The sequence below is a fragment of the Piliocolobus tephrosceles genome, chromosome 16 (assembly GCF_002776525.5).
Source record: "Piliocolobus tephrosceles isolate RC106 chromosome 16, ASM277652v3, whole genome shotgun sequence".
Lineage (NCBI taxonomy): Eukaryota > Metazoa > Chordata > Mammalia > Primates > Cercopithecidae > Piliocolobus > Piliocolobus tephrosceles.
In genome coordinates this window covers 16,259,618-16,286,383 of record NC_045449.1, presented here as the reverse complement: position 1 = coordinate 16,286,383, position 26,766 = coordinate 16,259,618, and the positions used below count along the sequence as shown (strand labels likewise).

General features: G+C 43.6%; 1 protein-coding gene across 1 annotated transcript in view; it reads left to right on the top strand.

The window, feature by feature from the left end:
- PIGL (phosphatidylinositol glycan anchor biosynthesis class L) overlaps nt 1–26,766 on the top strand; it is a 119,580-nt gene that overhangs the window by 11,138 nt on the left and 81,676 nt on the right. Inside the window, exon 2 of the mRNA XM_023192173.2 lies at nt 7,628–7,727. Within this exon, the coding sequence (XP_023047941.1) occupies nt 7,628–7,727 (100 nt within the window). The remainder of the gene's footprint in view (nt 1–7,627; nt 7,728–26,766) is intronic.

Sequence of the window (26,766 nt, the reverse complement as noted above, 5' to 3'; positions counted from 1 at the left end):
TTAGTAGAGACGGGGTTTCACCGTGTTAGCCAGGATGGTCTCGATCTCCTGACCTCGTGATCCGCCCATCTCGGCCTCCCAAAATGCTGGGATTACAGGCTTGAGCCACCATGCCCAGCCTCTTCTTAATTTTCTTTTCTTTTTTTTTTTAATTTGAGACGGAGTTTTCCTCTTGTTGCCCAGGCTAGAGTACAATGGCATGATCTCAGCTCACTGCAACTTTTGCCTCCCAAGTTCAAGCTATTCTCCTGCCTCAGCCTCCCGAGTGACTGGGATTACAGGCATGCGCCACCATGCCCGGCTGATTTTGTGTTTTTAGTAGAGACAGGGTTTCTCCATGTTGGTCAGGCTGATCTCGAACTCCTGACCTCAGGTGATCCGCCCACCTTGGCCCCCCCAAAGTTTGGGATTACAGGTGTGAGCCCCTGCGCCCGGCCTTTTTAATTTTTTTATCTTAATGATCCTTTAAAAAGTTGTTGAAGAATTTTAAAGACAATTTCTGTTTTATAGGGATAATGCCTGTAATCCCAGCAATTTCATAATTGAAAGATTTTATTCATTGAGAATCCAGTTTTTAATATTACTTAAATTGTGTTAAGACATACATAACAAGAACTTACCATTTTAAACTTTTTTTTTTTAGATGCAGTTTCACTCTTGTTGCCCAGGCTAGAGTACCATGGCGTGATCTCGGCTCACTGCAACCTCCGCCTCCTAGGTTCAAGCAATTCTCCTGCCTCACCCTTCTGAGTAGCTGGGATTACAGGTGCCCACCACCATGCCCAGCTAATTTTTAATATTTTTATTAGAGATATGGTTTCACCGTGTTGGCCAGGCTTGTCTTGAACTCCTGACCTCAGGTGATCTACCTGTCTCAGCCTCCCAAAGTACTAGGATTACAGGCATGAACCACTGCGCCTGGCGATTTTAAACACTTTAAGTGTTCAATTCCATGGCAGTAAGCACTTTCATAGTATTATGTAACCATGACCACTATTTCATCATCCCAAATAGAAACTCTATACTCATTTAGCATACCTTATCCCCTCCTCTCCCCAGCCTCTAGTAACCACCATTATTTCTATATCTATGAATTTATCTATTCTAGGTAACTTGAATAAGTGGAATCATATAATAATTGTTATTTTATGCCTGGCTTATGTTAATTAACATACTGTTTTCAAAGTTCATCCATATTGTGGCATGTATCAGGACTTCATTTCTGGTTGAGCTCAGTGACTCACGCCTGTAATCCCAGCACTTTGGGAGGCCGAAGTGGAAGGATCCCTTGAGACCAGGAGTTCAAGACCAGTCTGGGCAGCATAGTGAGATTTCGTCTTTACAAAAAATAAAAATAAAAAAATTAGCCAACCTGGGTGGCAAGTGCCTGTAGTCCCAGCTACTTGGGAGGCTGAAGTGGGAGAATCCCTTAAATCCAGGAGGTCAAAGCTGCAGTAAGCTTTGATCAGTCTGCTGCATTCTGGCGTGGGTGACAGAGCAAGTCCCTGTCTCAAAAAAAAAACTTCATTTCTTTTTATGGCTTTTTTATTCCATTGTATATATATATACACTACATTTTGTTTGTCATTCATCTAATGATAGGCACTTGGTTATTTCCAATTTGGGGCTATTAGGAATAATGCTTCTATGGACATCGGTGTACAAGTATTGATTTGAGTACCAGTTTTCCTTTTTTTTTTTTGAGTATAATTGCTGAGACATATGGTAATTCTATATTTAATTTTTTTGAGAATTGACAAACTGTTTTCTGCAGCAACTGTACAGTTTTACATTCTCACCAGCAATTAACTATGGTTCCAGTTTCTCCACATCTTTGTCAACATTTGTAATTTTCCATTTTTTGGACTATAGTCATCCTAGTAAGTGTGCAGTGATGATGTCACATTGTGGTTTTTATTTTCATTTCCCTAATGACTAATGATGATGAGCATCTTTTCACATGCTTATTGGCCATCTATATATCTTCTTTAGAGAATACCTGTTCAAGTCTTTTGCCCATTTTCTGATTCTAGTTTCATTTTTAAGTCATGATTTCTTTTTTTTTTTTTTTTTGAGACGGAGTCTCGCTCTGTTGCCAGGCTATAGTGCAGTGACATGATCTCGGCTCATTGCAACCTCCACCTCCTGAGTTCAAGAGATTCTCTGCCTTAACCTCTTGAGTAGCTGGGAATATGGGTACCTGCCACCATGCCCAGCTAATTTTTGTTTGTTTTTTTTTTTTTTTGAGACGGAGTCTTGCTCTGTCGCCCAGGCTGGAGTGCAGTGGCTGGATCTCAGCTCACTGCAAGCTCCGCCTCCCGGGTTTACGCCATTCTTCTGCCTCAGCCTCCCGAGTAGCTGGGACTACAGGCGCCCGCCACCTCGCCCGGCTAGTTTTTTGTATTTTTTAGTAGAGACGGGGTTTCACCGGGTTAGCCAGGATGGTCTCGATCTCCTGACCTCGTGATCCTCCCGTCTCGGCCTCCCAAAGTGCTGGGATTACAGGCTTGAGCCACCACGCCCGGCCTAATTTTTGTATTTTTAGTAGAGACGGGATTTCACTATGTTGGCCAGGATGGTCTCAATCTCTTGACCTTGTGATCCGCCCGCCTCGGCCTCCCAAAGTACTGGGATTACAGGCGTGAGGGACTGCGCCCGGCCAAGTCATGATTTCTTAAACTGGGTTCTGTGGACATATCCTAACAGAAGGGGATCCAGCTCTCTTAGTTTCAGCTTCCTTTGGGAACCCAGGCCTCTGGGCTCCAGTAACACTGCCTCCTTCCTTTACCTCACCAACCAAGAGTTGGTAGTCACTTCTAGCTATCTCTGAACTCTGGATTACTTCACTGTTCTGTTTGACCCTTAGATCATCCAACAGTTATGTGTCAAAATCTTTGCATTAAATTATTGCTGTTGTAACTATTTGATGTGGTTTCTGTTACCCTGGATAGATCTTGACATAACATCTAAATTCCCTCATAGGGGAAGAAACTTGTACCATTTTGTCTTCCAAATAACATTTTAGAATTACTTGGTCATGTTAAAGGAAAAACCTTGCAACTATTCCTTCCCATAACATACTTGTCAGTCGTAACTAGCAATCTAGCAGTCATAATCACTTTTTGAATTGGAGTCTTACTCTGTTACCAGGCTGGAGTGCAGTGGCACAATCTCAGCTCACTGCAACTTCTGCTTTCTGGGTTCAAGCATTTCTCCTGCCTCAGCCTCCCAAGTAATTACAGGCTGGGATTACAGGCCTGAGCCACCGCGCCCAGCCTCATAATCACATTTAATACAAAGTAAAGTCACGTTGTAAAGACGCAAATTTTACATCACAATGTATAAAGGTAAAACTTTTTTAAATAATAAAGAAATGAAAGAATTTCTCCAAATTCACATAGTTAGTAAAAGACCAGATAGTGTTGGGACCATGATGCCTTCATGCCCAGTCCACTTCTTGTTCTAACAAATTAAAACTTCCCAGGTTGGAGTGGGAGAGGAGCTTTTTTTCCTTTATTATTTATTTTTTTTTTAGGTAGAGAGAGGTCTTGCTATATTCCCCAGCCTGGTCTTAAATTCCTGGCCTCAAACAATGTTCTCACCTTCCACAGTGGTGGAAGCTGGGATTACAGGCATGAGCCAGCTTCTAACTGATTTATTTTCTTTTTCTTTTTTTTTGTTTGAGACACAGGGTCTCACACTGTCATCCAGGCTATAGTACAGTGGTGTGGTCATGGTTCACTATAGCCTGGAACTTCCAGGCTTAAGCAGCCTCCCGAGTAGGTCAGACTACAGGCGTGAACCACCATGCCCAGCTAATTTTTAAAATTTTTCTTTTGTAAAGACACTATGTTGACCAGGCTGGTTTTGAACTCCTTGCCTCAAGTGATCCTCTTGCCACAGCCTTCCAAAGTGCTGGGACACTTTGCCACTATGCCCAGCTTTGATTTTTTTTTAACCGTATAAATCTATTACCTATTTAGAATAAATTAATTTTAAATTTTTTTTTTTTTTTTTTGAGACGGAGTCTCACTCTGTCGCCCGGGCTGGAGTGCAGTGGCCGGATCTCAGCTCACTGCAAGCTCCGCCTCCCGGGTTTACGCCATTCTCCTGCCTCAGCCTCCCGAGTAGCTGGGACTACAGGCGCCCGCCACCTCGCCCGGCTAGTTTTTTTTTTTTTGTATTTTTAGTAGAGACGGGGTTTCACCGTGTTAGCCAGGATGGTCTCGATCTCCTGACCTCGTGATCCGCCCGTCTCAGCCTCCCAAAGTGCTGGGATTACAGGCTTGAGCCACCGCGCCCGGCTAAATTTTTTAAGTAAAATAAAAATGTTTACCTTTATAAATTATAATGTGTACATTTTAGTCTTTACAAAATGTCTTTACTTTGTATTAAATGTGATTATGATTGCTAGTTAGACTGAGAAGTATGTTATGGGAAGACTACTAAGCATACAATTGTGCATGAGCTTATACACACACGCATAATGTAGTTCTACATCTAGAAATTACATTAATTTTATCATTTTCTGTTTCCTAGAATAATGGTCTCAAAACTCTTTGGTCACATTTTCCTATTGGTAAAAAATGTTGAGCATATACTCCCATTATATGTACATTTATTTACAATATATCATAAGTATATGGACTAATGTGTACATTAAAAACATTAACAAAAACTTACATTTATAAAAAACAAATGTAGGGGGAGATGGCCGAGCACTGTGGTTCACTCCTGTAATCCCTTCAGTTTGGGAGGCCGAGGTGGGTGGATCACCTGAGGTCAGGAGTTCAAGACCAGCCTGGCCAACATAATGAAATCCTGTCTCTACTAAAAATACAAAAATTAGCCAGGTGTGGTGGCAGGCACCTGTAAACCCAGCTACTCAGGAGGCTGAGGCAAGAGAGTCACTTGCACCCGGGAGGCAGAGGTTGCAGTGAACTGAGATCACACCACTGTACTCCAGCCTGGACAATAAGAGCAAAACTCTGTCTCAAAAAAAAAAAAAGAAAAGAAAAGAAAATTAGGGGGAGACATCCTAATGCTTTTCCTCCACCACCCCCAAAAGATTATTTTGTGCATCCCAGGTTGCACCCATCTTACTTGGACATTGTTCTAGAATGTATCAGTTAAAAGCCGCTGAAGGATCTCAGACATGTGTTCTGTTGAAGTGCCTACATGTTCACCAAACGTATTGAAAACAGTTAAAATGGTCCTTGACTTCAACTTCCAGAACTGTTGTAAGTTCCTTAGTTCAAACACAAAGCAATAAAACTGGCCCCAATAAAACACATTAGCCTCGGCCGGGCGCGGTGGCTCAAGCCTGTAATCCCAGCACTTTGGGAGGCCGAGACGGGCGGATCACGAGGTCAGGAGATCGAGACCATCCTGGCTAACACGGTGAAACCCCGTCTCTACTAAAATACAAAAAACTAGCCGGGCGAGATGGCAGGCTCCTGTAGTCCCAGCTACTCGGGAGGCTGAGGCAGGAGAATGGCGTGAACCCGGGAGACGGAGCTTGCAGTGAGCTGAGATCCGGCCACTGCACTCCAGCCTGGGTGACAGAGCGAGACTCCGTCTCAAAAAAAAAAAAAAAACACATTAGCCTCAATTCTAAGCAGTTTCTCATAACCATAATCATAGACTAATGTGCACAGCCTTTGAACTTAGCAATTGCAATACTAATGTACATGAGACTATCACCAAAAATCTAGTCATCTAGGGAGCAAAAAAATGGGAGAGGGTATGTATAGAGATTTGAGGGAAACTCAAAATATACACAAAATGTTTTCTTTTCTTTCTTTTTTTTTTTTTTTTTTAAGACGGAGTCTCGCTCTGTCACCCAGGTTGGAGTGCAGTGGCCGGATCTCAGCTCACTGCAAGCTCTTCCTCCCAGGTTCACGCCATTCTCCTGCCTCAGCCTCCCGAGTAGCTGGGACTACAGGCGCCTGCCACCTCGCCCGGCTAGTTTTTTGTAATTTTTAGTAGAGATGGGGTTTCACCGTGTTAGCCAGGATGGTCTTGATCTTGTGACCTTGTGATCTGCCCGTCTCGGCCTCCCAAAGTGCTGGGATTACAGGCTTGAGCCACCGCGCCCGGCCACAAAATGTTTATGACAAAAAAAAAAACAAGAAAAAAGGTATGATGAGGACAATACAAAACTAAGCCTGTTTGCCAGGCGCAGTGGCTCACACTTGTAAACCCAGCACTTTGGGAGGCTGAGGCAAGTGGAGCACAAGGTCAGAAGTTCGAGACCAGTCTGGGCAACATGGTGAAACCCCATCTCAATTAAAAATACAAAAATCAGCCGGGCGTGGTGGCGGGTGCCTGTAATCCCAACTACTGAGCTGAGGCAGGAGAAGCGCTTGAACTCTGGAAGCAGAGGTTACAGTGAGCCAAGTTCGCTGTATTCCAGCCGGGGCAACAGAGCAAGACTCTAAAAAAAAAAGAAATAGCCATTATCCCCACTTAACTGGTGAAGAAACTGTGGCTCAAGAAAGTTAAGTAACTTGCACAAATCAGACCTGCAATTATTTATTGGAGAGTTGAATTAACAGGTGCATTAGCTGGACAGTTGCTCAAAATGAGTCCAACTTAGGTGATACCAAAATGTCACTGTATTATTATTTGTAAGAATATAGAAGAGTTTTATTTACCAGCACTATTTTTAGGGAATATAGTATATGTTTTGGGAAAATAAAGAATATATGTTGTTTGGGGTGCCAATGGGAGAAAGATCCCCTTGGGGTATGCTGGATAGCTGGCTGTGAAATTCTTCAAAAGAGGATGCTTTCCGTGTATCTGCACATTTTCCTGTAATACTCAAGAGTTGCAGCCTCTATTTTCTTTTTCTATACCAACAAGAATGAGCATGGAAAGCTTCATCCTTTTTTTTTTTTTTTTTTTGTTTTTTTTTTTTTGAGACGGAGTCTCCCTCTGTCGCCCGGGCTGGAGTGCAGTGGCCGGATCTCAGCTCACTGCAAGCTCCGCCTCCCGGGTTTACGCCATTCTCCTGCCTCAGCCTCCCGAGTAGCTGGGACCACAGGCGCCCACCACCTCGCCCGGCTAGTTTTTTATATTTTTTTTTAGTAGAGACGGGGTTTCACGGTGTTAGCCAGGATGGTCTCGATCTCCTGACCACGTGATCCGCCCGCCCGCCTCGGCCTCCCAAGGTGCTGGGATTACAGGCTTGAGCCACCGCGCCCGGCCCAGAAAGCTTCATCCTTAAATCAATGTTAAACAGTTATTTGAGGGCTGTCAATGAAGAGGCGGCCCCAGTTGTTCTCAGTGGTCATACATGGGTTGATCCTAAATCTGCTTAACTTCAAAGTTAGTACCCTTGGCTGTGTACCATGCTGCCTCTAGCATGTGACTGAAATGCAGTCAGAAAGATAGGTAGATAAATACAAAGATGGGAAAGAATTGTGAATGGTGGTTCTAAAGATTGTGCTACTGGTAGTCTTCTCACAGGAGTATCTTGGTGTTGTGTTTTCTTAAACTTTGTATCATAATCACACATTTTCAGGCAGCTTAAATCCTTCAAGGAACAAAAACAGGATAAGAATGAGTGAATAGATAGGTCTCCACTGTTAAAAAAAATCTACCACTGTATATTTGTTATCCTCAGGAAATTACTACAATCAAGGAGAGACTCGTAAGAAAGAACTTTTGCAGAGCTGTGATGTTTTGGGGATTCCACTCTCCAGAGTGATGATTATTGACAGCAGGTAATATATCTTTTAACAATGTAGAAATTTATTGGCAATAAATATGCAGTGATATACTCAAAAGACACACAAAAAACTAATGTGAGTGGCTTAGAACATCTTGTATGAAAAGTCTAGGGCTCAGTGTTGTGGTTCACGCCTGTAATCCCAGCACTTTGGGATGCTGAGGTGGGCGGATCCCTTGAGGTGAGGAGTTTGAGACCAGCCTGGCCAACATGGTGAAACCCCCTCTCTACTAAAAATACAAAAATTAGCTGGGCATGTTGGCACACGCCTGTAATCCCAGCTACTCAAGAGGCTGAGGCAGGAGAATCACTTGAACCCAGGAGGCGGAGGTTGCAGTGAGCCAAGATCAAGCCGTTGTACTTCAGCCTGGGCAACAGAGTGAGACTTCATCTCAAAAAAAAAAAAAGAAAAGTCTACATAAAATAACTTCATGGCAGCACACGGTGGCTCACGCCTGTAATCCCAGCACTTTAGGAGGCCCAGGTGGGCAGGTCACCTCAGGTCAGGAGTTCGAGACCAGCCTGGCCAACATGGTAAAACCCCACGTCTACTAAAAATACAAAAATTAGCCGGGCTTGTTGGCACACACCTGTAATCTCAGCTACTTGGGAAGCTGAGGCAGAAGAATCGCTTGAACCTGGGAGGCAGAGATTGCAGTGAGCCAAGATCACACCATTGCACTTTAGCCTTGGCAAAAAAGGAAGATTCCATCTCAAAAAAAAAAAATAATAATAATAATAATAATAATAAAACTTCACATTTGTTTTTAAATGACAGTGTGATTGAAAGAAATTTTTTAACTTCTGTTTGGATTTTTTTTCCTGACATGGCTACATCTCTTTACATCTACAGCTTTAAAAAGTTTTATTATAAATTTCAAAAAAACACAAAAGTATAAAGAACAGTATCATAAACTCCCATGTGCCCATTACGTAAACCCACTGATTATCTAGACTTTACTATACAGTGCTTGTTTCTTCAGTTATCCCTAACTTAACATCTTTTGTGTATGCAAAGCATTTTAAAGAAAACTCCAGCCATCAGGTTTTTTACCCCTAGGTACCTAGGTCTGCATCTCTTAAGAAGATGGGACACTTTTCACCTAGCTACAGACAGCCATTATCTTTACCTCTAACAATATTAACAATAACAGTAATTCTTTGGTGTCCACCAACACCCAGTCCATATCAGAATTTCTTCAGGTAGCTCAAAAATTTCCTTTTACACTTGGTTTACTCAAATCAGGATCTCGACAAGGACCACATATTATAGTTAGTTGATAGACTGCATTTAATTCCCCTTTTCTCCAAATCAGTGGATTTGTTGAAGAAACTGAATTATGTTGTCATACAGAATGCCCTACATTCTGGATTTATCTGTTTGTTTCCTGTATGTCTAAGTTCTTTTCTTTTCTTTCTTTCTTTTTTTTTTTTTTTTTTTTTTCTTTTGAGACTGAGTCTCACTCTGTCACGCCCAGGCTGGAGTGCAGTGGTGCCATCTCAGCTCACTGCAACCTCCACCGCCTGGATTCAAGCGATTCTCCCCCCCTCAGTCTCCCGAGTAGTTGGGATTACAGGCATCCACCACCATGCCTGGCTAATTTTTTATATTTTTAGTAGAGATGGAGTTTCACCATATTGGCCAGGCTGGTCTTGAACTCCTGACCTCAGGTAATCCACCCGCCTCAGCCTCCCAAAGTGCTGTGATTATAGCCATGAGCTACCACGCCTGGTCTTTTTTTTTTTTTTTTTTTTTCACACAACAAATCAGATTTGGGTCTAAATTTTTGGGGGGCAAGAATATTTCATAGACTGTACTATGTACTTTGCATCTTATCAGGAGACATGTACTATCTGATAGACCTATAGTGAATCTACAATTGATCAGCAAGTTCAGATGGCAATGATTCCCTTTATTTTAAAGGCCCCCATCAACCTTTCATATGTTCTCATGCCTATTGCCTAAATCATTAATTACCTAGAAGTTGCAAAATGCTGTTTCCAATTGTCTCACATATTCTATGTGTACTAGTTATAATTCTTTTGTAAAACAGAATCTTCACTATTAATTAAGTTACACTGCTATGTATAATAATCTGAAACAAAAAAAACAGGATATGTGCTTAATTTTTTCCCTTTAACTGACATTTTTCAGAATAAAGAGTTGATACGCTGTCCACCTACAATCGTGATCTATTGTTTGTTTGTTTCTTGAATGGGGAGGACACTTTTTAACTTTCACTAGGAAATTATGTGTTTTTATGTATTTGGTGTTTCAGGTTCAGTCATAATGTTCTTTAATACTAAATTGTCTCGTGTTTGGCCAGAGAGTCTCTTCATGTTGGCTTATAGATCCTTTTCATATGACCTCTTTGTCTTTTATGATTTCCTTCCTTTCTTTCAAGTACAGTGAGACTTTCCAGTACTATCTTGTATACTTTCCTGCCCCAATTTTGAAATCAGCCATTTCTCCAAAGAGCCTTTGTTTGTCTTAGTAGGGAATGGTATTTAGAGGCCATAACCAGCATAGTAGGAGTGTACATTGCTATAGTGTTATTTATTTATTTTTTTAGATGGAGTCTTGCTCTGTTGCCCAGGCTGGAGTGCAGTGGTGCGATCTTGGCTCACTGTAGCCTCTGCCTCCCAGGTTCCAGCGAGTTTTCTGCCCCAGCCTCACCATATTGGTTTCAGCCAATATGGTGAAACCCCACCTCTACTAAAAATACAAAAAATTAGCCTGAGTAGCTGGGATTACAGGTGCATGCCACACGCCCAGCTAATTTTTGTATTTTTAGTAGAGACGGGGTTTCACCATGTTGGTCAGGCTGGTCTCGAACTCCTGACCTCAGGTGATCCGCCTGCCTCAGCCTCTGAAAGTGTTGGGATTATAGGCATGAGCCACCACGCCTGGCTGCTATAGTGTTATTATTTCTCATTGCTACTTGACCTTTATAGTGGACAGAGCTAGGATATGTGTTTTTTGTGTGCTTTTGGCTTTTTTAGAGACAGGATCTCACTGTTACCCAGGGTAGAGTGAACTGGCGTGATCACACTTCACTGTAGCCTTGAACTCCTGGGTTCAGGCAATCCTCCTGTGTCAGCCTCCCGAGTAGCTGGGACTATAGGCACTTACCACCACACCTGGCTAATTTTTTTTTTTTTTTTTTTTGAGATGGAGTCTTGATCTGTTGCCCAGGCTGGAGTGCAGTGGTGCGATCTCAGCTCACTGCAACCTCCGCCACCTGAGCTAAAGTGATTCTCCTGCCTCAGCCTCCCAAGTAGCTGGGATTACAGGCACACACTACTACGTCTGGCTAATTTTTGTATCTTTAGTAGAGAAGGGGTTTTGCCGTGTTGGCCAGGCTGGTTTTGAACTCTTGACCTCAAGTGATTCACAAAAGTGCTGGGATTACAGACGTGAGCCACCATGCCTGGCCTATTTTTTTTTTTAAGGAAAAAAAATCAGAAATATATACAGATGATTACAATTCGAAGTTAATATTTCAGGGGTTTTGTTTAACATCATTGATATTTACAATGGAATCACTAGTTGGGTAAAGTGGCTCCAAGCACTTTCGGAGGCCGAGGTGGACAGATCGCTTGAGCCTAGGAGTTTGACACCAGCCTGGGCAATGTGGTGAAACCCTGTCTCTACTAAAAATACAAAAAATTAGCCGGGCGTGGTGGCATGCCCGAAATCCCAGCTACTTGGGTGACTGAGGTGAGAGGATCACCTGAACCCATAAGGTGGAGGCTGCAGTGAGCCAAGATCATGCTCACTGAACTCTAGCCTGGATAACAGAGTGAGATCCTGTCTCCAAAGCAAAAAAAAAAAAAAAATTGAATCTCTTTTCTATCACACTGAAAGTCCTTTCCAAGAACATGAACATAATTACTTACTTTCTTCTTTAATCTTTTCAAGAATTTCAGGGCCAGGTGCGGTGGCTGACGCCTGTAATCCCAGCACTTTGGGAGACCAAGGCAGGTGGATCACGAGGTCAGGAGTTTGAGACCAACCTGGCCAACATGGTGAAACTCCGTCTTTACTAAAAATATAAAAATTAGCTAGGCATGGAGGCACGTGCCTATAATCCCAGCTACTCGGGAGGCTGAGGCAGGAGAATCGCTTGAACCCAGGAGGCGGAGGTTGCAGTGAGCTGAGATCGTGCCATTGCACTCCAGCCTGGGCGACAGGACGAGACTCCATCTCAAAAAAAGAAAAACAAAAAAAAAAGAATTTCATAAAACATGAAAGAAGGGGCTGGTATTATAGTATTATGTATACTCAGAACAGTAAATGCTCAAAACTAATACTAAATACATTATGACTTGATTATGATGCCTGCAATTTACTTTAAGATAATTCAGAAAAAAATAAATACCTATATAGATTAACCCCAAATGACAAAATATTAACCATTTAAACCTTAGTGGAAGGTACCAGAGCGTTTCTTTTTTTTTCTTTTTTTTTTTTTTTTTTTTTTTTTGAGACAGGGTCTTGATCTGTCACCTAGGCTGCAGTGCAGTGGCGTGATCTCAGCTCACTGCAACCTCCAGCTCCCGTGCTCAAGCCATTCTCCTGCCTCAGCCTCTCGAGTAACTGGGATTACAGGCTCCCACCACCGCACCCAGCTAATTTTTGTGTTTTTAGTAAGACAGGGTTGCCAGGCGCCATGGCTTACACCTGTAATACTGGCACTTTGGGAGGCCGAGGTGGGCAGATCACGAGGTCAGGAGTTCGAGACCATCCTGACCAACATTGTGAAACCCCGTCTCTACTAAAAATAAAAAAATTAGCTAGGCGTGGTGGTGTGTGCCTGTAATCTCAGCTACTCATGAGGCTGAGGCAGGAGAACTGCTTGAACCCAGAAGGTGGAGGCTGCAGTGAGCCGAGATCGCGCCACTGCACTCCAGCCTGGTACGACAGAGTGAGACTCCATCTTAAAACAAAAAAAAGGTTGGGGTTTTGCCACGTTGGCCAGGTTGGTCTTGAACTCCTGACCTCAGATGATCCATCAGCCTTGGCCTCCCAAAGTGCTAGGATTACAGGCCTGAGCCACCTCGCCTGACCTGAAAATTTAGCTAGGCGTGGTGGCACGCACCCTGTAGTCCCAGATACTCAGGAGGCTGAGGTAGGAGGATTGCTTGAGGTCAGGAGTTCAAAGCCGGCCTAGGCAACATAGCAAAACCCTGTCTCTAAAAATTAAAATGAAAAATAAATATGAATTTTGGGCCAGGCGGGGTGGCTCACACCTGTAATCCCAGCACTTTGGGAGGCCAAGGCAGGCAGATCAGGAGGTCAAGAATTCAAGACCAGCCTGGCCAACATAGTGAAACCCCACCTCTACTAAAGATACAAAAAATTAGCCAGACGTGGTGGCATACACCTATAATCCCAGCTACTCAGGAGGCTAAGGCAGGAGAATCACTTGAACCCAGAAGACGGAGGTTGCAGTGAGCTGAGATCGCACCACTGCACTCCAACCTGGGTGACAGAGTGAGACTCCATCTCAGAAAAAAAAAAAAAAAAAAGAAAAAGAAAAGGCGGTAAAGTTTAGGTGAGCTGTGAACAAGTTAGCTTTGGCAGAACATATATCTCTTTCTGTTGAACCTTCATGATACCATACAGAAATGTAAACGGGGAATAGTGGAGAGAGATGATGAGTTTTGTGCTTCAGAATGATTACTCTAATGAAAGTATGGATTGAAGAGATCAAGATTGTAGATGGGTTAGTCTACTGTTTTTGTCCCAGTGGAAGGAGGATATCTCAAATTAGAATAGCAGCAACTGAGATGGAGATGATGGGATGAATTCAACTCTTTTTTTTTTTTAGAGACAAGGTGTCACGCTGACACCCAGGCTGTTAGGCAGTGGTGTAATCTTAGCTTACCGCAGCCTTGAACTCCTGAGTAGCTGGGACTACAGGTGTGGGCCACCATGCCTGGCTTATTTTTTAACTTTTCGTCGAGATGGGTTCTCCCTGAGTTACGCAGTGATACGGTTTTGATGTGTGTCCCCACCAAATCTCATATGGAATTGTAATCCTAATATTGGAGGCGGGGCCTTGGATCAGTCGGAGGTGATTGGATCATGGAGGCCGATTTCTCATGAATAGTTTGGCACTATCCTCCTTGGTACTGTCCTTGTCAGTGTGTTCTGGCAAGATCTGCTTGTTTAAAAGTATATAGTACTTCCTCCATCTCTCTCTTGCTCCTCCCTCTGCCAGGTAGGATGCTTGCTCCCCCTTTGCCTTCTGCCATATTGGAAGCTTCCTGAGGCCTCCTCAAAATCGGAAATTGCTATTCTTCCTTTATAGCCTGCAGAACCATGAGCCAATTAAACCTCTTTTTCCTTATAAATTACCAAGTCTCAGGTATTTATAGCAATGTGAGAATGGACTAATAAACCCAGGCTGGTCTGGAACTCTGCAAGCAATCCTCCCACCTCAACCCCTCAAAGTGCTGAGATTATGGATATGAGCCACCATGCCCAGCCCAGCCTCAAGGTTTGTTTTGTTTCGTTTTATTTGAGACAAGAGTTTTGCTGTGTCACCCAGGATGAATGCAGTAACACAATCACGGCTCACTGCAGCCTAACTCCGTGGTTCAAGGGATCCTTCCACCTCAGCCTCCTGAGTAACTGGGACCACAGGCATGCACCACCATGCCAGCTACCTTTTTTTTTTTTTTTTTTTTTGGTAGAGATGGGGTCTTGCTAGCTTGCCCAAGCAGGTCTTGAACTCCTGGACTCAAGCAGTCTCCCACTTTGGCCTCCCAAAATGCTGGGATTATAGGCATGAGCCACCACAGCTGACCTCCAATCTTATTTAAAAGGTAGAAATAGGCTGGGTGCGGTGGCTCACGCCTCTAATCTCAGCACTTTGGGAGGCCGAGAGGGGGCAGATCACCTGAGGTCAGGAATTCGAGACCAGCCTGATCGACATGGAGAAACCCAGTCTCTACTAAAAATACAAAATTAGCCGGGTATGGTGGCGTATCCCTGTAATCCCAGCAACTTGGGAGGCTGAGGCAGGAGAATGGCTTGAACCCAGGAGGCAGAGGTTGCGGTGAGCTGAAATCACGCCATTGCACTCCAGCCTGGGCAATAAGAACGAAACTCCCTCTCAAAAAAAAAAAAAAAAAAAAAGAAATGGCAGGAATTCAAGGAACAGAAGAAATTTGGGATAATGGAAACCCACCTAGATATCTAGGTGGATAAAGATTAGCGAGGGTGGTTTGCAAAGGAGGAGAATTGGATATGAAGAGATAATAAATTAGGCATCTTTAGCATATGGGAGGACGAAAGTCTTTGGGGTGGGCTAGTGCAGTGGCTCATGCCTGTAATCCCAGCACTTTGGGAGGCCAAGGCGGGTGGATCACCTGAGGTTGGGAGTTTGAGACCAGCCTGATCAATATGGAGAAACCCCATCTCTACTAAAAATACAAAATTAGCCAGATATGGTGGTGCATGCTTATAATCCCAGCTACTCGAGAGGCTGAGGCAGGAGAATCACTTGAACCTGGGAGGAGGAGGTTGTGGTGAGCTGAGATCGCACTGTTGTACTCCAGCCTGGGCAATAAGAGTAAAACTCCGTCTCCAAAAAAAAAAAAAAAAAAAGAAACTATTTGGGGTGAATGAAATTGCCTGTGGATTAACTGGAGTGATAAGAATTGGGGATCAGTCAGAGGAAAATAAAACCACAAACTATAATGAGGAGAACTGGAAGAATTGAGATGTAAGGTGGGAATACTTGAGAAAATTATAAAGAAAATGAGAATTATCTGCCCAGTGTTAAACAAAATTAGTATCAAATGGTATAAGAAATTTGGTACCCTGCTTTTTTTCACTAGAGAGTATTTTTAGCATTTTCCTATGTCATTAAATAATCGTTAAAAGTCTTTAATGATTGTAAAGATTTAATAGTAAAGATGTGCCATAACATTTAACATGTTCCTACTATTGAATATTTAAATCTCTCTAATATTTAAGCACTTATAATTTTTTTTAGCAAATCTTTGAAGTTTTTTTTTTTTTTTTTTTTTTTTGAGGCGGAGTCTCGCTCTGTCGCCCGGACTGGAGTGCAGTGGCCGGATCTCAGCTCACTGCAAGCTCTGCCTCCCGGGTTTATGCCATTCTCCTGCCTCAGCCTCCGGAGTAGCTGGGACTACAGGCGCCCGCCACCTCGCCCGGCTAGTTTTTGTATTTTTAGTAGAGACGGGGTTTCACCGTGTTAGCCAGGATGGTCTGGATCTCTTGACCTCGTGATCCGCCCGTCTCGGCCTCCCAAAGTGCTGGGATTACAGGCTTGAGCCACCGCGCCCGGCCATCTTTGAAGTTCTGACTCTTTCCATAAATGAATTTCTAGATATTGAATTACTGCGTCAGAGTATAGGACTTTTTCTTTGGGTTTTTTTTTTGTTTGTTAGTTTTTGGAGACAAGGTCTCTGCCATCAGTCTAAAGTGCAATGACATTATCATGTCTTACTGCAAGCTCTAACTTCTGGGCTCAAGCAATCTTCCCACCTCAGCCTCCTAAGTAGCTAGGACTACAGGTGTGCACCACCATGCCCAGCTAATTTTAAAAATTATTTTAGAGACAGAGTCTTGCCATGTCACCTAGGCTGGTCTCCAACCCTTGGGCTCAAGTGATCTGCCTCAGCTTCCCAAAGTGTTGATATTACAGCATGAGCCACCATTCCCAGTCTATATAGGACTTTTTGTAGTTTTCTTCATCTAGGTACTAAACAATTCTGCTAAAGTTATTTTGATTCTTTTTTATTGTTATTGTTGTGAATAAGATTTTTTGGCTAAGAATTTACTGCTAGTATGTAGCTTTATTAATTTTTTTAACATATTTATTTTATATTCATCACTTTGAAACTTCTGTAAAAAGCCTACCAGTTTTAACTTGATTCCCTAAAGTTTTGTAGGTAAATGATCTGCAAATAATGCTAATACAATCTTTCATTTTTTTCAACATATGTCTCTTATTTCTGATCCTTTTTTTTTTTCTTTTTGAGACAGAGTTTTGCTCTGCCACACAGGCTGGAGTGCAGTGGCACGATCTCAGCTCATTGCAACCTCTGCCTCCTGGGTTCAAGTGATTCTTCTGTCTCAGCCTCCTGAGTAGCTGAAATTACAGGCGTACGCCACCATGCCCAGCTAATTTTTTGTTTTTTCAGTAGAGATAGGGTTTCACCATGTTGGTCAGCCTAGTCTTGAACTCCTGACCACAAATGATCTGCCTCCCAAAGTGCTGGGATTATAGGCGTGAGCCACTGTGCTTGGCCCTGATCCATTTCTTATTGCTTTGAGTGGATTTCCTTAATCTATGTTAAACAAAATAGGGAAAGCAGGCAACTTTATCTGTATTTATGATTTGATTGACAACATATCTAGTGTTTAACCATTAACTGTGTTGTTACTGGTGTTTGTTTCTTTGTTTGTTTTTTATGAGACGGAGTCTTGCTCTGTCGCCCAGGCTGGAATGCAGTGGTGCAATCTTGGCTCACGTCAACCTCCACCTCTTGGGTTCAAGCGATTCTTCTGCCTCAGCCTCCCAAGTAGCTAGGATCACAGGCGTGTGCCACCACACCCAGGTAATTTTTATATTTTTAGTAGAGACAGGGTTTCACCATGTTGGCCAGGCTGGTCTTGAAGCTGACCTTAGGGGATCCTTCTGCCTCGGCCTCCAAAAGTGCTGGGATTACAGGCATGAGCCACCGTGCCCGGCCTGCTGATTATTCTTTATAATATTAGGCATTGGTGGGAATTGATGTTCATTGTATTCAGTTTGGGGAAGGGATCCTGTTCATTTCAGTATGCTACAAAGAGAAGAAGAAAAAGTTTAGATTTATTCTTGATCTTACTTGCTTCAGGGTAAACTACTGGGGTCACCACGGGAGACTTTCCTCTGTTTATGCCAGTGAATTTATAGAGCCAGACTGCCCAGAATCAAGTTTAATCAAGATTTTAATTGCGTAACCTAGGCAAGTTACTGAATTCTGTTCCTAAATTTCTTCCTCCGTAAACCTCTAAAGATACATGGTTTTGAGTCAATTTGTGAAAGGAATCATGGGTTCCTTTGTTTTCTTTTCTTTTCTTTTTTTTTTTTGAGACGGAGTCTCGCTCTGTCGCGCAGGCTGGAGTGCAGTGGCCGGATCTTAGCTCACTGCAAGCTCCGCCCTCCGGGTTTACGCCATTCTCCTGCCTCAGCCTCCCAAGTAGCTGGGACTACAGGCGCCCGCCACCTCCCCTGGCTAGTTTGTTGTATTTTTTAGTATTAGCCAGGATGGTCTCTATCTCCTGACCTCGTGATCCGCCCATCTCGGCCTCCCAAAGTGCTGGGATTACAGGCTTGAGCCACGGCGCCGGCCCCTTTGTTTTCAAAGATGATATCCCGCCCTCTTACTCTGTGAATGTTGTGATTTGTTTTTTCACGTTAATATTGTAACCGCCCAAGGGGTTCACCTTGCCCACTGCCTAGACAGAGCCAATTTATCAAGACCAGGAATTGCAATGGTGAAAGAGTAATTCACACAGAGCTGCCGGAGACCAGAGTTTTATTGTTACTCAAATCTGTCTCCCTGAGCATTCAGGCAGCAGAGTTTTTGAGGATAACTTGGTGAGTGGGGCGAAGCCAGTGAGCTGATTGGTCAGAGATGAAATCATGGTGAGTCAAAGCTCTCTTCTTGGGCTAAGTCAGTTCCTGGGTGGGAGGCCACAAGATCAGATGAGCCAGTTTATTGATCTGGGTGATCCATCAAGTGCAGGGTCTGCAAAATTTCTCAAGTACTTAGCAGTTTAGGGTGGGTCAGATTCTTGTATCCTCTAGCTGCATGACTCCTAAACCGTAATTTCTAATCATGGACCTAATTCATTAGTCCTACAAAGGCAATCTAGTCCCCAGGCAAGAAGGAGGTCTGCTTTGGGAAAGGGCTGTTACTGTATTTGTTTAAACTATGATCTATAAACTAAGTTTCTCCCAAAGTTAGTTCATCCTATGCCCAGGAATGAACAAGGATAGCTTGGAGGTTAGAAGCAAGATGGAGTCGGTTAAATTAGCTCTCTTTCACTGTCTCAGTCAAAATTTTGCAAAGGCAATTTCAATATTAATAATAATGCATTTTTTCTTAGGCACTCCATTTGCACAGTGTCCTGCCTGTGCAGTGTCTGCTTTGGCCCAGTAATGCGATTTTTTTCAGGGCCAAATCTGTTTTGGAGATCTTGGTTATTAAGATCTTTACTCTGATAGAAAGCAATATGCATTCAGTACACTCCTCAACTTGGGATGGGGTTACATTTGGATAAACACCTACTAAGTTGAAGGTATAGAGTGGGGAGTTTTTGGTTTTTGTTTTTTACATTTGAGACAGGGTCTCACTCTGTCACCCAGGCTAGAATACAGTGGCAGGATCATGGCTTACTGCAGCCTCCACCTCCTGGGCTCAAGTGACCCTCCTGCCTTAGCCTCCCAAGTAGCTGGGACTACAGGCACATGTCACCACATCCAGCTAATTTTTTTGGTAATTATTTTAGAGACAGGGTTTCGCCACATTGCATAGGCTGGTTTTGAGCTCCTGAGCTCAAGCAACCCACCCACCTCAGTCTTCCAAAGTGCTGGGATTACAGGTGTGAGCCATCACACCCAGACTGGAGTGTGTTTTTTGTTGTTCTTGTTGTTTTTTTGAGACGGAGTTTCGCTTTTGTTGCCCAGGCTGGAGTGTAATGGTGCAATCTCGGCTCACTGCAACCTCCACCTCCCGGGTTCAAGCAATTCTCCTACCTCAGCCTCCCAAGAAGCTGGGATTACAGGCACCCACCGCCACGCCCAGCTAATTTTTGTATTTTTAGTAGAGACGAGGTTTCACCACGTTGGCCAGGATGGTCTCAATCTCTTGACCTCGTGATCCGCCCGCCTCGGCGGATCTGGGATTCGCCAAGAAGCTGGGATTACAGACGCCCACCACTACACCCAGCTAAATTTTTGTATTTTTAGTAGAGATGGGGTTTTGCCATGTTGACGAGGCTGGTCTCGAACTGCTGACCTCAAATGATCCACCCGCCTCGACCTTCCAAAGTGCTGGGATTACAAGCATGAGCCACTGCACCCAGCCTAGAGTGTGTTTTTTATTTATGATATTTTCAATTTAGGATGGGTTTATTGGGCTGTAGCCGGATTGTAAGCCAGGGAGTACATATACATATGTTTTTTGTTGTTGTTTGTTTTTTTGTTTTTGAGACGGAGTCTTGCTCTGTCACCAAGCTGGAGTGCAGTGGCTAATTTTTTGTATTTTTAGTAGAGATGGGGTTTCACCATGTTGGCCAGGATGATCTCAATCTCTTGACCTCATGATCCGCCCGCCTCAGCCTCCCAAAGTGCTGGGATTACAGGTGCGAGCCACTATGCTTGGCCCAGCCACTGCGCCCGGCCATGGCCCCTGTATTTTTTGTAGTATCACATGAAGACCATGTAGCTTCAGCATCACTCTCCTACTCATGAAATGCTATAGTAGAGGGATAATAAGCCTGTTAAAAGTAAGTACTTCAGGCCATGTGTGGTGGCTCGCACCTGTAATCCCAGCACTTTGGGAGGCTGAGGGGTGGATCACGCGGTCAAGAGATTGAGACCATCCTGGCCAACATGGTGAAACCCCACTTCTACTAAAAATACAAAAATTAGCTGGACGTGGTGGTGCATGCCTGTAGTCCCAGCTACTTGGGAGGCTGACGTAGGAGAATCAATTGAACCCGGGAGGCAGAGGTTGCAGTGAGCTGAGATCATGCCACTACACTCCAGCCTGGCAACAGAGTGAGATTCCGTCTCAAAAAAAAAAAAAAAGTAAATACTTCAAGAAACCAGTTTGAAGATTCAAGAAAAATGCATCTTAGTCTGCTCAGGCTCCTTAACAAAATACCATAGACAGTGTAGCTTAAACAATAGAAATTTATTTTCCCACGTTTCTGCAGGCTAGAAGTCCAGATCAAGGTCTTGCAGGGTCACTTTCTGATGAGGACTCTCTTCCTGGCTTGCAGATGACCTTCTCTCATGCATGACCTTCTCTCATGTTCTCACATGCTAGAAAGAGATTCTCTCACCCTCTCCTTCTTCCCTGCCTCTTCTTATAAAGCTACAAGTTGTATTGGATTAAAGCCCCACTCGTATGACCTCATGTAATCTTAGTTACCTCCTAAAACCCTATCTCAAAATGCAGTTACAACTAGTGGTTAGGGCTTCAGCACATGAATTTGTTGAGGACGCTATTCAATTTATAGCATTCCATCCCAGACTCCCAAAATTAATGTCCTTATTGCATACAAAATACATTCATCCCATCCTAACAGCCTCCAAAGTCTTAACTCATTCCAGCGTTAACTCGAAAGTCCAAAGTCTCATCTAAATAGCCTCACCAGCTGTGGAACCTGTGAAAACAGACAAGTTATATATTTACAAAATACAAGGAATGGAGAGGCATAGGATAGATATTTTCATTCCAAAAGGGAGAAATGGGTGACAGGCCCCAGGCAAGGCCAAAACCTAGGAAGGTAAACTCCATTAGATCTTGAGGCTTGAGAATAGTCTTCTTTGGGTCGATATTAGGCCCTCCAAGCCCTCTGGAGCCTGTGGTGGAAATGGTAGTCCTTCTGATCTCTGGATAACTTTTGAGGTCATTCTTCCCTTTTCTTGAAGGACAATGCATGTTTGCAGCCAGATAGCCCTGTTGTCACATCCTGTAGACTCTAAGTCCAGCAGCCTTCTTTCGTCCCGCCCGATTTTTTCTTTCTCCTGGCTGTGGTTGAGGTGGTCGATTACATGTGTGGTTCACACTTGTGCTAATCTCCTCATCAAATGGTTGTTCAGTCACACCAGAGTGCTCTCTTCAGAACAAGCTTTCTCTCTCTTTTTTTTTTCTTTCTTTTTGAGATGGAGTCTCACTCTGCCGCCCAGGCTGGAGTGCAGTAGCATGATCTCGGCTCACTGCAACCTCTGCCTCCCAGGTTCAAGTGATTCTCCTGCCTCAGCCTCCCAAGTAGCTGTGATTACAGGTGCACACCACCACACCAGGCTAATTTTTGTGTTTTCAGTAGAGACAGGGTTTCAGCATGTTGGTTAGGCTGGTCCCGAACTCCTGACCTCGTGATCCACCCGCCTTGGTGTCCCAAAGTGCTGGGATTACAGGCTTGAGCCACCGCACCCGACCTCAAGCTTTCTCATTTTTTTACAAAATGGACAGGCTGAAAATTTTCCCAAACCTTTACGTTCTGGTTCCTTTTAAGCATAACAATTCCTTCTTTAATTTATCTCTCAACTCTTACATTTTACTATAAACAGTCAAGAGGACCCAGGCCACACCTTCAAAATTTTACTTAGAAATCACCCCAGCTAAATATCTAATTTCATCCTTCACAAGTTCTATCTTCCACAAAACACTAGGACACAATACAGGCAAGTTCTTTGCTTCTTTATAATAGTGATCACCTTTTCTCCATTTTCCAATATCTTATCTCATTTTTCTCTGAGACCCCATCAGAATGGCCTTAAAGACCATATTTCTTTTTTTTTGAGACGGAGTCTCGCTCTGTCACCCAGGCTGGAGTGCAGTGGCCGGATCTCAGCTCACTGCAAGCTCCGCCTCCCGGGTTCACGCCATTCTCCTGCCTCAGCCTCCCTGGTAGCTGGGACTACAGGCGCCGCCACCTCGCCCGGCTAGTTTTTTGTAGTTTTTAGTAGAGACGGGGTTTCACCGTGTTAGCCAGGATGGTCTCGATCTCCTGACCTCGTGATCCGCCCATCTCGGCCTCCCAAAGTGCTGGGATTACAGGCTTGAGCCACCACGCCCAGCCAGAGACCATATTTCTACTGACATTCTGTTCATGATTGTTTATGTATTCTCTAAGAAGATGGAGGTTTTCTCTCCAGCTCTCCTTTTCCCTTACTGAGTCCTCACGAGAATCACCTTTAATGTCTGTGTTTCTACCAACCACTCCTTCCTGGCAGTCTAGGATTTTTTCTAACATTCACCTCAAAACTCTTCCAACCTCTATCCATTATCTAGTTCCAAAGCCACTTGCACATTTTTATGTATCTGTTACTTCACAGTACTAAAATCTGTCTTAGTCAGGTTGGGCTGCCAAAACAAAATACCATAGACTGGATGGCTTAAACAACACAAATTTGTTTTCTCACAGTCCTGCAGACTAGAAGTCCCAGATCAAGGTCTGGCAGAGTTGGTTTCTGGTAAGGGTCCTCATCCTGACTTACACATGGCTGCCTTCTCACTGTGCCTCATGTGGTGGAGAGACAGACAGAGAGAGATCTCTTCCTTTTCTTATAGCGCCATCAGTTCTATCAGATTAGGGCCCTACATTTATGGGCTTATATAACCTTAATTGCAGTAGTCCTCCCTTATCCACAGTTTTGCTTTCTGTGGTTTCGGTTACCTGCAGTCAACTGTGGTCTAAAAATATTAAATGGAAATCCCAGAAATAAACAATTTATACATTTTAAAATGTACACCATTCTGGCTGGGCACAGTGGTTCACTCATTGCCTGTAATCCCAGCAATTTGGAAGGCCGAGGCAGGTGGATCATCTGAGGTCAGGAGTTCAAGACCAGCCTGGTCAACATGGTGAAACCCCCATCTCTACTAAAAATACAAAAATTAGCTGAGCCTGGTGGCGCACGCCTGTAGTCCCAGCTACTCGGGAGGCTGAGGTGCAAGAATCAGTTGATCCTGGGAAGCAACAAGTTGCAGTGAGCCAAGACTGCACCATTACACTCCAGCCTGAGCAACAGAGCGAGACAAAGACAAGAACAAAAACAAAACAAAACAAAAAAGTAGGACATAGCTATATGAGGGGATTTATTAGGGGAGTTGGCTCATGTGATTATAGAGGCTGAGAAGTCCCACAACAGGCCATCTGCAAGCTGGATGCCAGAAGTATGACTCAGTCCGAGGCCAAGGGCCTGAGAAATCAGCAGGCCACTGGTATAAGCCCTAGAATCTAAAAGCCAAAGAGTCTGGAGTTCTGATGTCCAAGGACAGAAGAAAAAGAATGTATCCCCGCTCCAGGAGAGAAGAAGTCACCTTTTTGTTCCATGCGGGTCCCCCACTGATTGGATTGTGCCTACCTGCATTGATGGCATGTCTTCTCCTCTCAGGTCCCTGAATCACAGGCCAGTATCTTCTGGAAACCCCCTCATAAAAATGCCCAGAAATAATCCTTTACCATTTCTCTAGGTAATCCTTAATCCAGTCAAGTTGATACCTAAATTATTATTTTGTGTGTGTGTGTGACAGAGTTTCACTCTTGTTGCCCAGGCTGGAATGCAGTGGCATGATTTTGGCTCACTGCAACCTCCACCTCTTGGGTTCAAATGATTTGCCTCAGCCTCCCAAGTAGCCAGGATTACTGACATGCACCACCATGCCCAGCTAATTTTTGTATTTTTAGTAGAGTCAGTTTCCCCATGTTGGTCAGGCTGGTCTCGAACTCCTGACCTCAGGTGATCCACCCGCCTCCTTGGTCTCCCAAAGTGCTGGGATTACAGGCGTGAGCCACCATGCCAGGCCGATACTTAAAATTAACTAACCCACTTACTGTGTCTAATTTATAAATTAAACTTCATCATAGTTATATATGTGTATAGGAAAAAACATAGTATATATAGGGTTCAGTACTATCCGCTATTTCAGGTATCCACTGGGTATCTTGGAACATATCATCCGCAGGTAAAGGGAGGGTGCTGTACCTCCTAAAAACCTGCCTCCAAATACAGTCAAATTTGGGTTTAGGGCTTCAACCTAAGATGAATTTGGAGGGATCACAGTTTAATCCATAGCAACATGCAACAGTCAGTCTTTCAGCCTCTCATCTCTTAACCCAGAAAAAGCAGAGCTTTCAAATCTTACTTTAGATTATTTAGATAAATCAAAGAGAAGAATGAAGGGGAAGAAGAGAAAGTTTTATAGAGGACCTGCACTCATAACAATAAGAGTAAATATAAAACTACTACTGTCGGTGCCAAAAAATAGTAATAAATATATGCTTCAACCACTGTATTTTCTTTTTTTTTTTTTTTTTCTTTTGAGGCGGAGTCTCGCTCTGTCGCCCAGGTTGGAGTGCAGTGGCCGGATCTCAGCTCACTGCAAGCTCCGCCTCCTGGGTTTATGCCATTCTGCTACCTCAGCCTCCCGAGTAGCTGGGACTACAGGCGCCCGCCACATCGCCCGGCTAGTTTTTTGTATTTTTTAGTAGAGACGGGTTTCACCGTGTTAGCCAGGATGGTCTCGATCTCCTGACCTCGTGATCCACCCGTCTTGGCCTCCCAAAGTGCTGGGATTACAGGCTTGAGCCACTGCGCCCGGCCCAACCACTGTATTTTCTACCTACTCCATGCCTGACACATGCTTTCACAAAGGCAATCTCATTTAATTCTTAGACTAACTGCACAAGATAGGTTTTATTTTCTTTTTTTGTTTCACAGGAAGAAACTAAAGCTCAGAGAGGTTAAGAGAATCTTTGTGGTCACACGTTTAATAAATGACAATGTGAGGATTCAAAAACAGAAAGGGAGATGGAATAGATTCTGACTTTCTTCAGGGAAACACATCACCACTTTGTTACTGTATTTGAAAGACAAGCTAGGTACAGTGGCTTGTGCATGTAATCCTAGCACTTTGGGAGGCCAAGGTGGGAGGATCACTTAAGCCCAGGATCTCAAGACCAGCCTGGGCAACATAGTGAAACCCCGTCTCTACAAAAAGTAAAACTAACTTGGTATGGTGGCATGTGCCTGTGGTCCCAGCTCCTCGGGAGGTTGAAGTGGGAGAATCGCTTGGGGCCAAGAGGTCAAGGTTGCAGTGAGCCTTGATCACGCCATTGCACCCCAGCCTGGGCAACAGAACAAGACTCTGTCTCAAAAAATAAATAAATAAAAAATAAAAATAAAAAAAAATAAAAAATTTAAAAAAGACCAACATGGGTTTATGAGTACATTTAGTTGACATCGTACAGAATCAGCTCTATTTTCCCCTTGTTCTGAACTTCACTGCAAAACATTTAGCCAGAGGAGCTCAGCCAAGTAAACCCCTCAACTAATCAGTTAAAGAGGGGGGAAAAATCTAGTTCTCAAGAAAAGAAGGCATAATCTCAATCATAAGATGACTATATGGGGACTTTCGGCAACTTTACCCAGTACCTTAACATCTAGTATGATGTTAAAATGCATGCTGCACAGATGTTAACAGATACCTATTCAGTACCTAGAATAACACTGTGCTAGATGCTGAAGACAGAGAAAAGTAGTGAAAGGTATAGGAAATGAATAATAGGTTTTGCCATGACAGTCATTGCTGCTGGATTTGTAGACAGATATTTCATTATGCGTGTGTTGAAGATCAGGCCTAGAAAGAAGATTAGAGACCCTTTCCAGAATACTTGGGAACTGTATGTGATTGAGAAATGCAGCCAACAGATTTGGTCTTCATTTGTTGCTTTTGTGCTTCTTAGCATATTATGAAGAATCTATAGAATTATTTTATTTATATTTAAAAGAACAAAAACATGAATTTCTGTATGCACAGATAATTTATTTCTTTTTGTTGTTGTTGTTGAGACAGAGTCTCGCTCTGTCGCCAGGCTGGAGTGCAGTGGTGCGATCTCGGCTCACTGCAACCTCCACCTCCCAGGTTCAAGTGAGTCTCCTGCCTCAGCTTCCCAAGTAGCTGGGATTACAGGCACACGCCAACACGCCCAGCTAATTTTTGTATTTTTATTAGAGACGGTGTTTCACCATGTTGGCCAGGATGGTCTCCATCTCTTGACCTCGTGGTCCATCCACCTTGGCCTCCCAAAGTGCTGGGATTACAGGCGTGGGCCACCCCACCCAGCCTCTTTTCCTTTTTTAAATAACACTAAGACAAGACTTAGGTAGTATGCACAGATAATTTCTAAAAGGATAGACACCAAGCTCTTTTAACAGTAGCTACTACTTAGTTGGAGCCAGAGAAGAGGGATAATCACTTTTTAA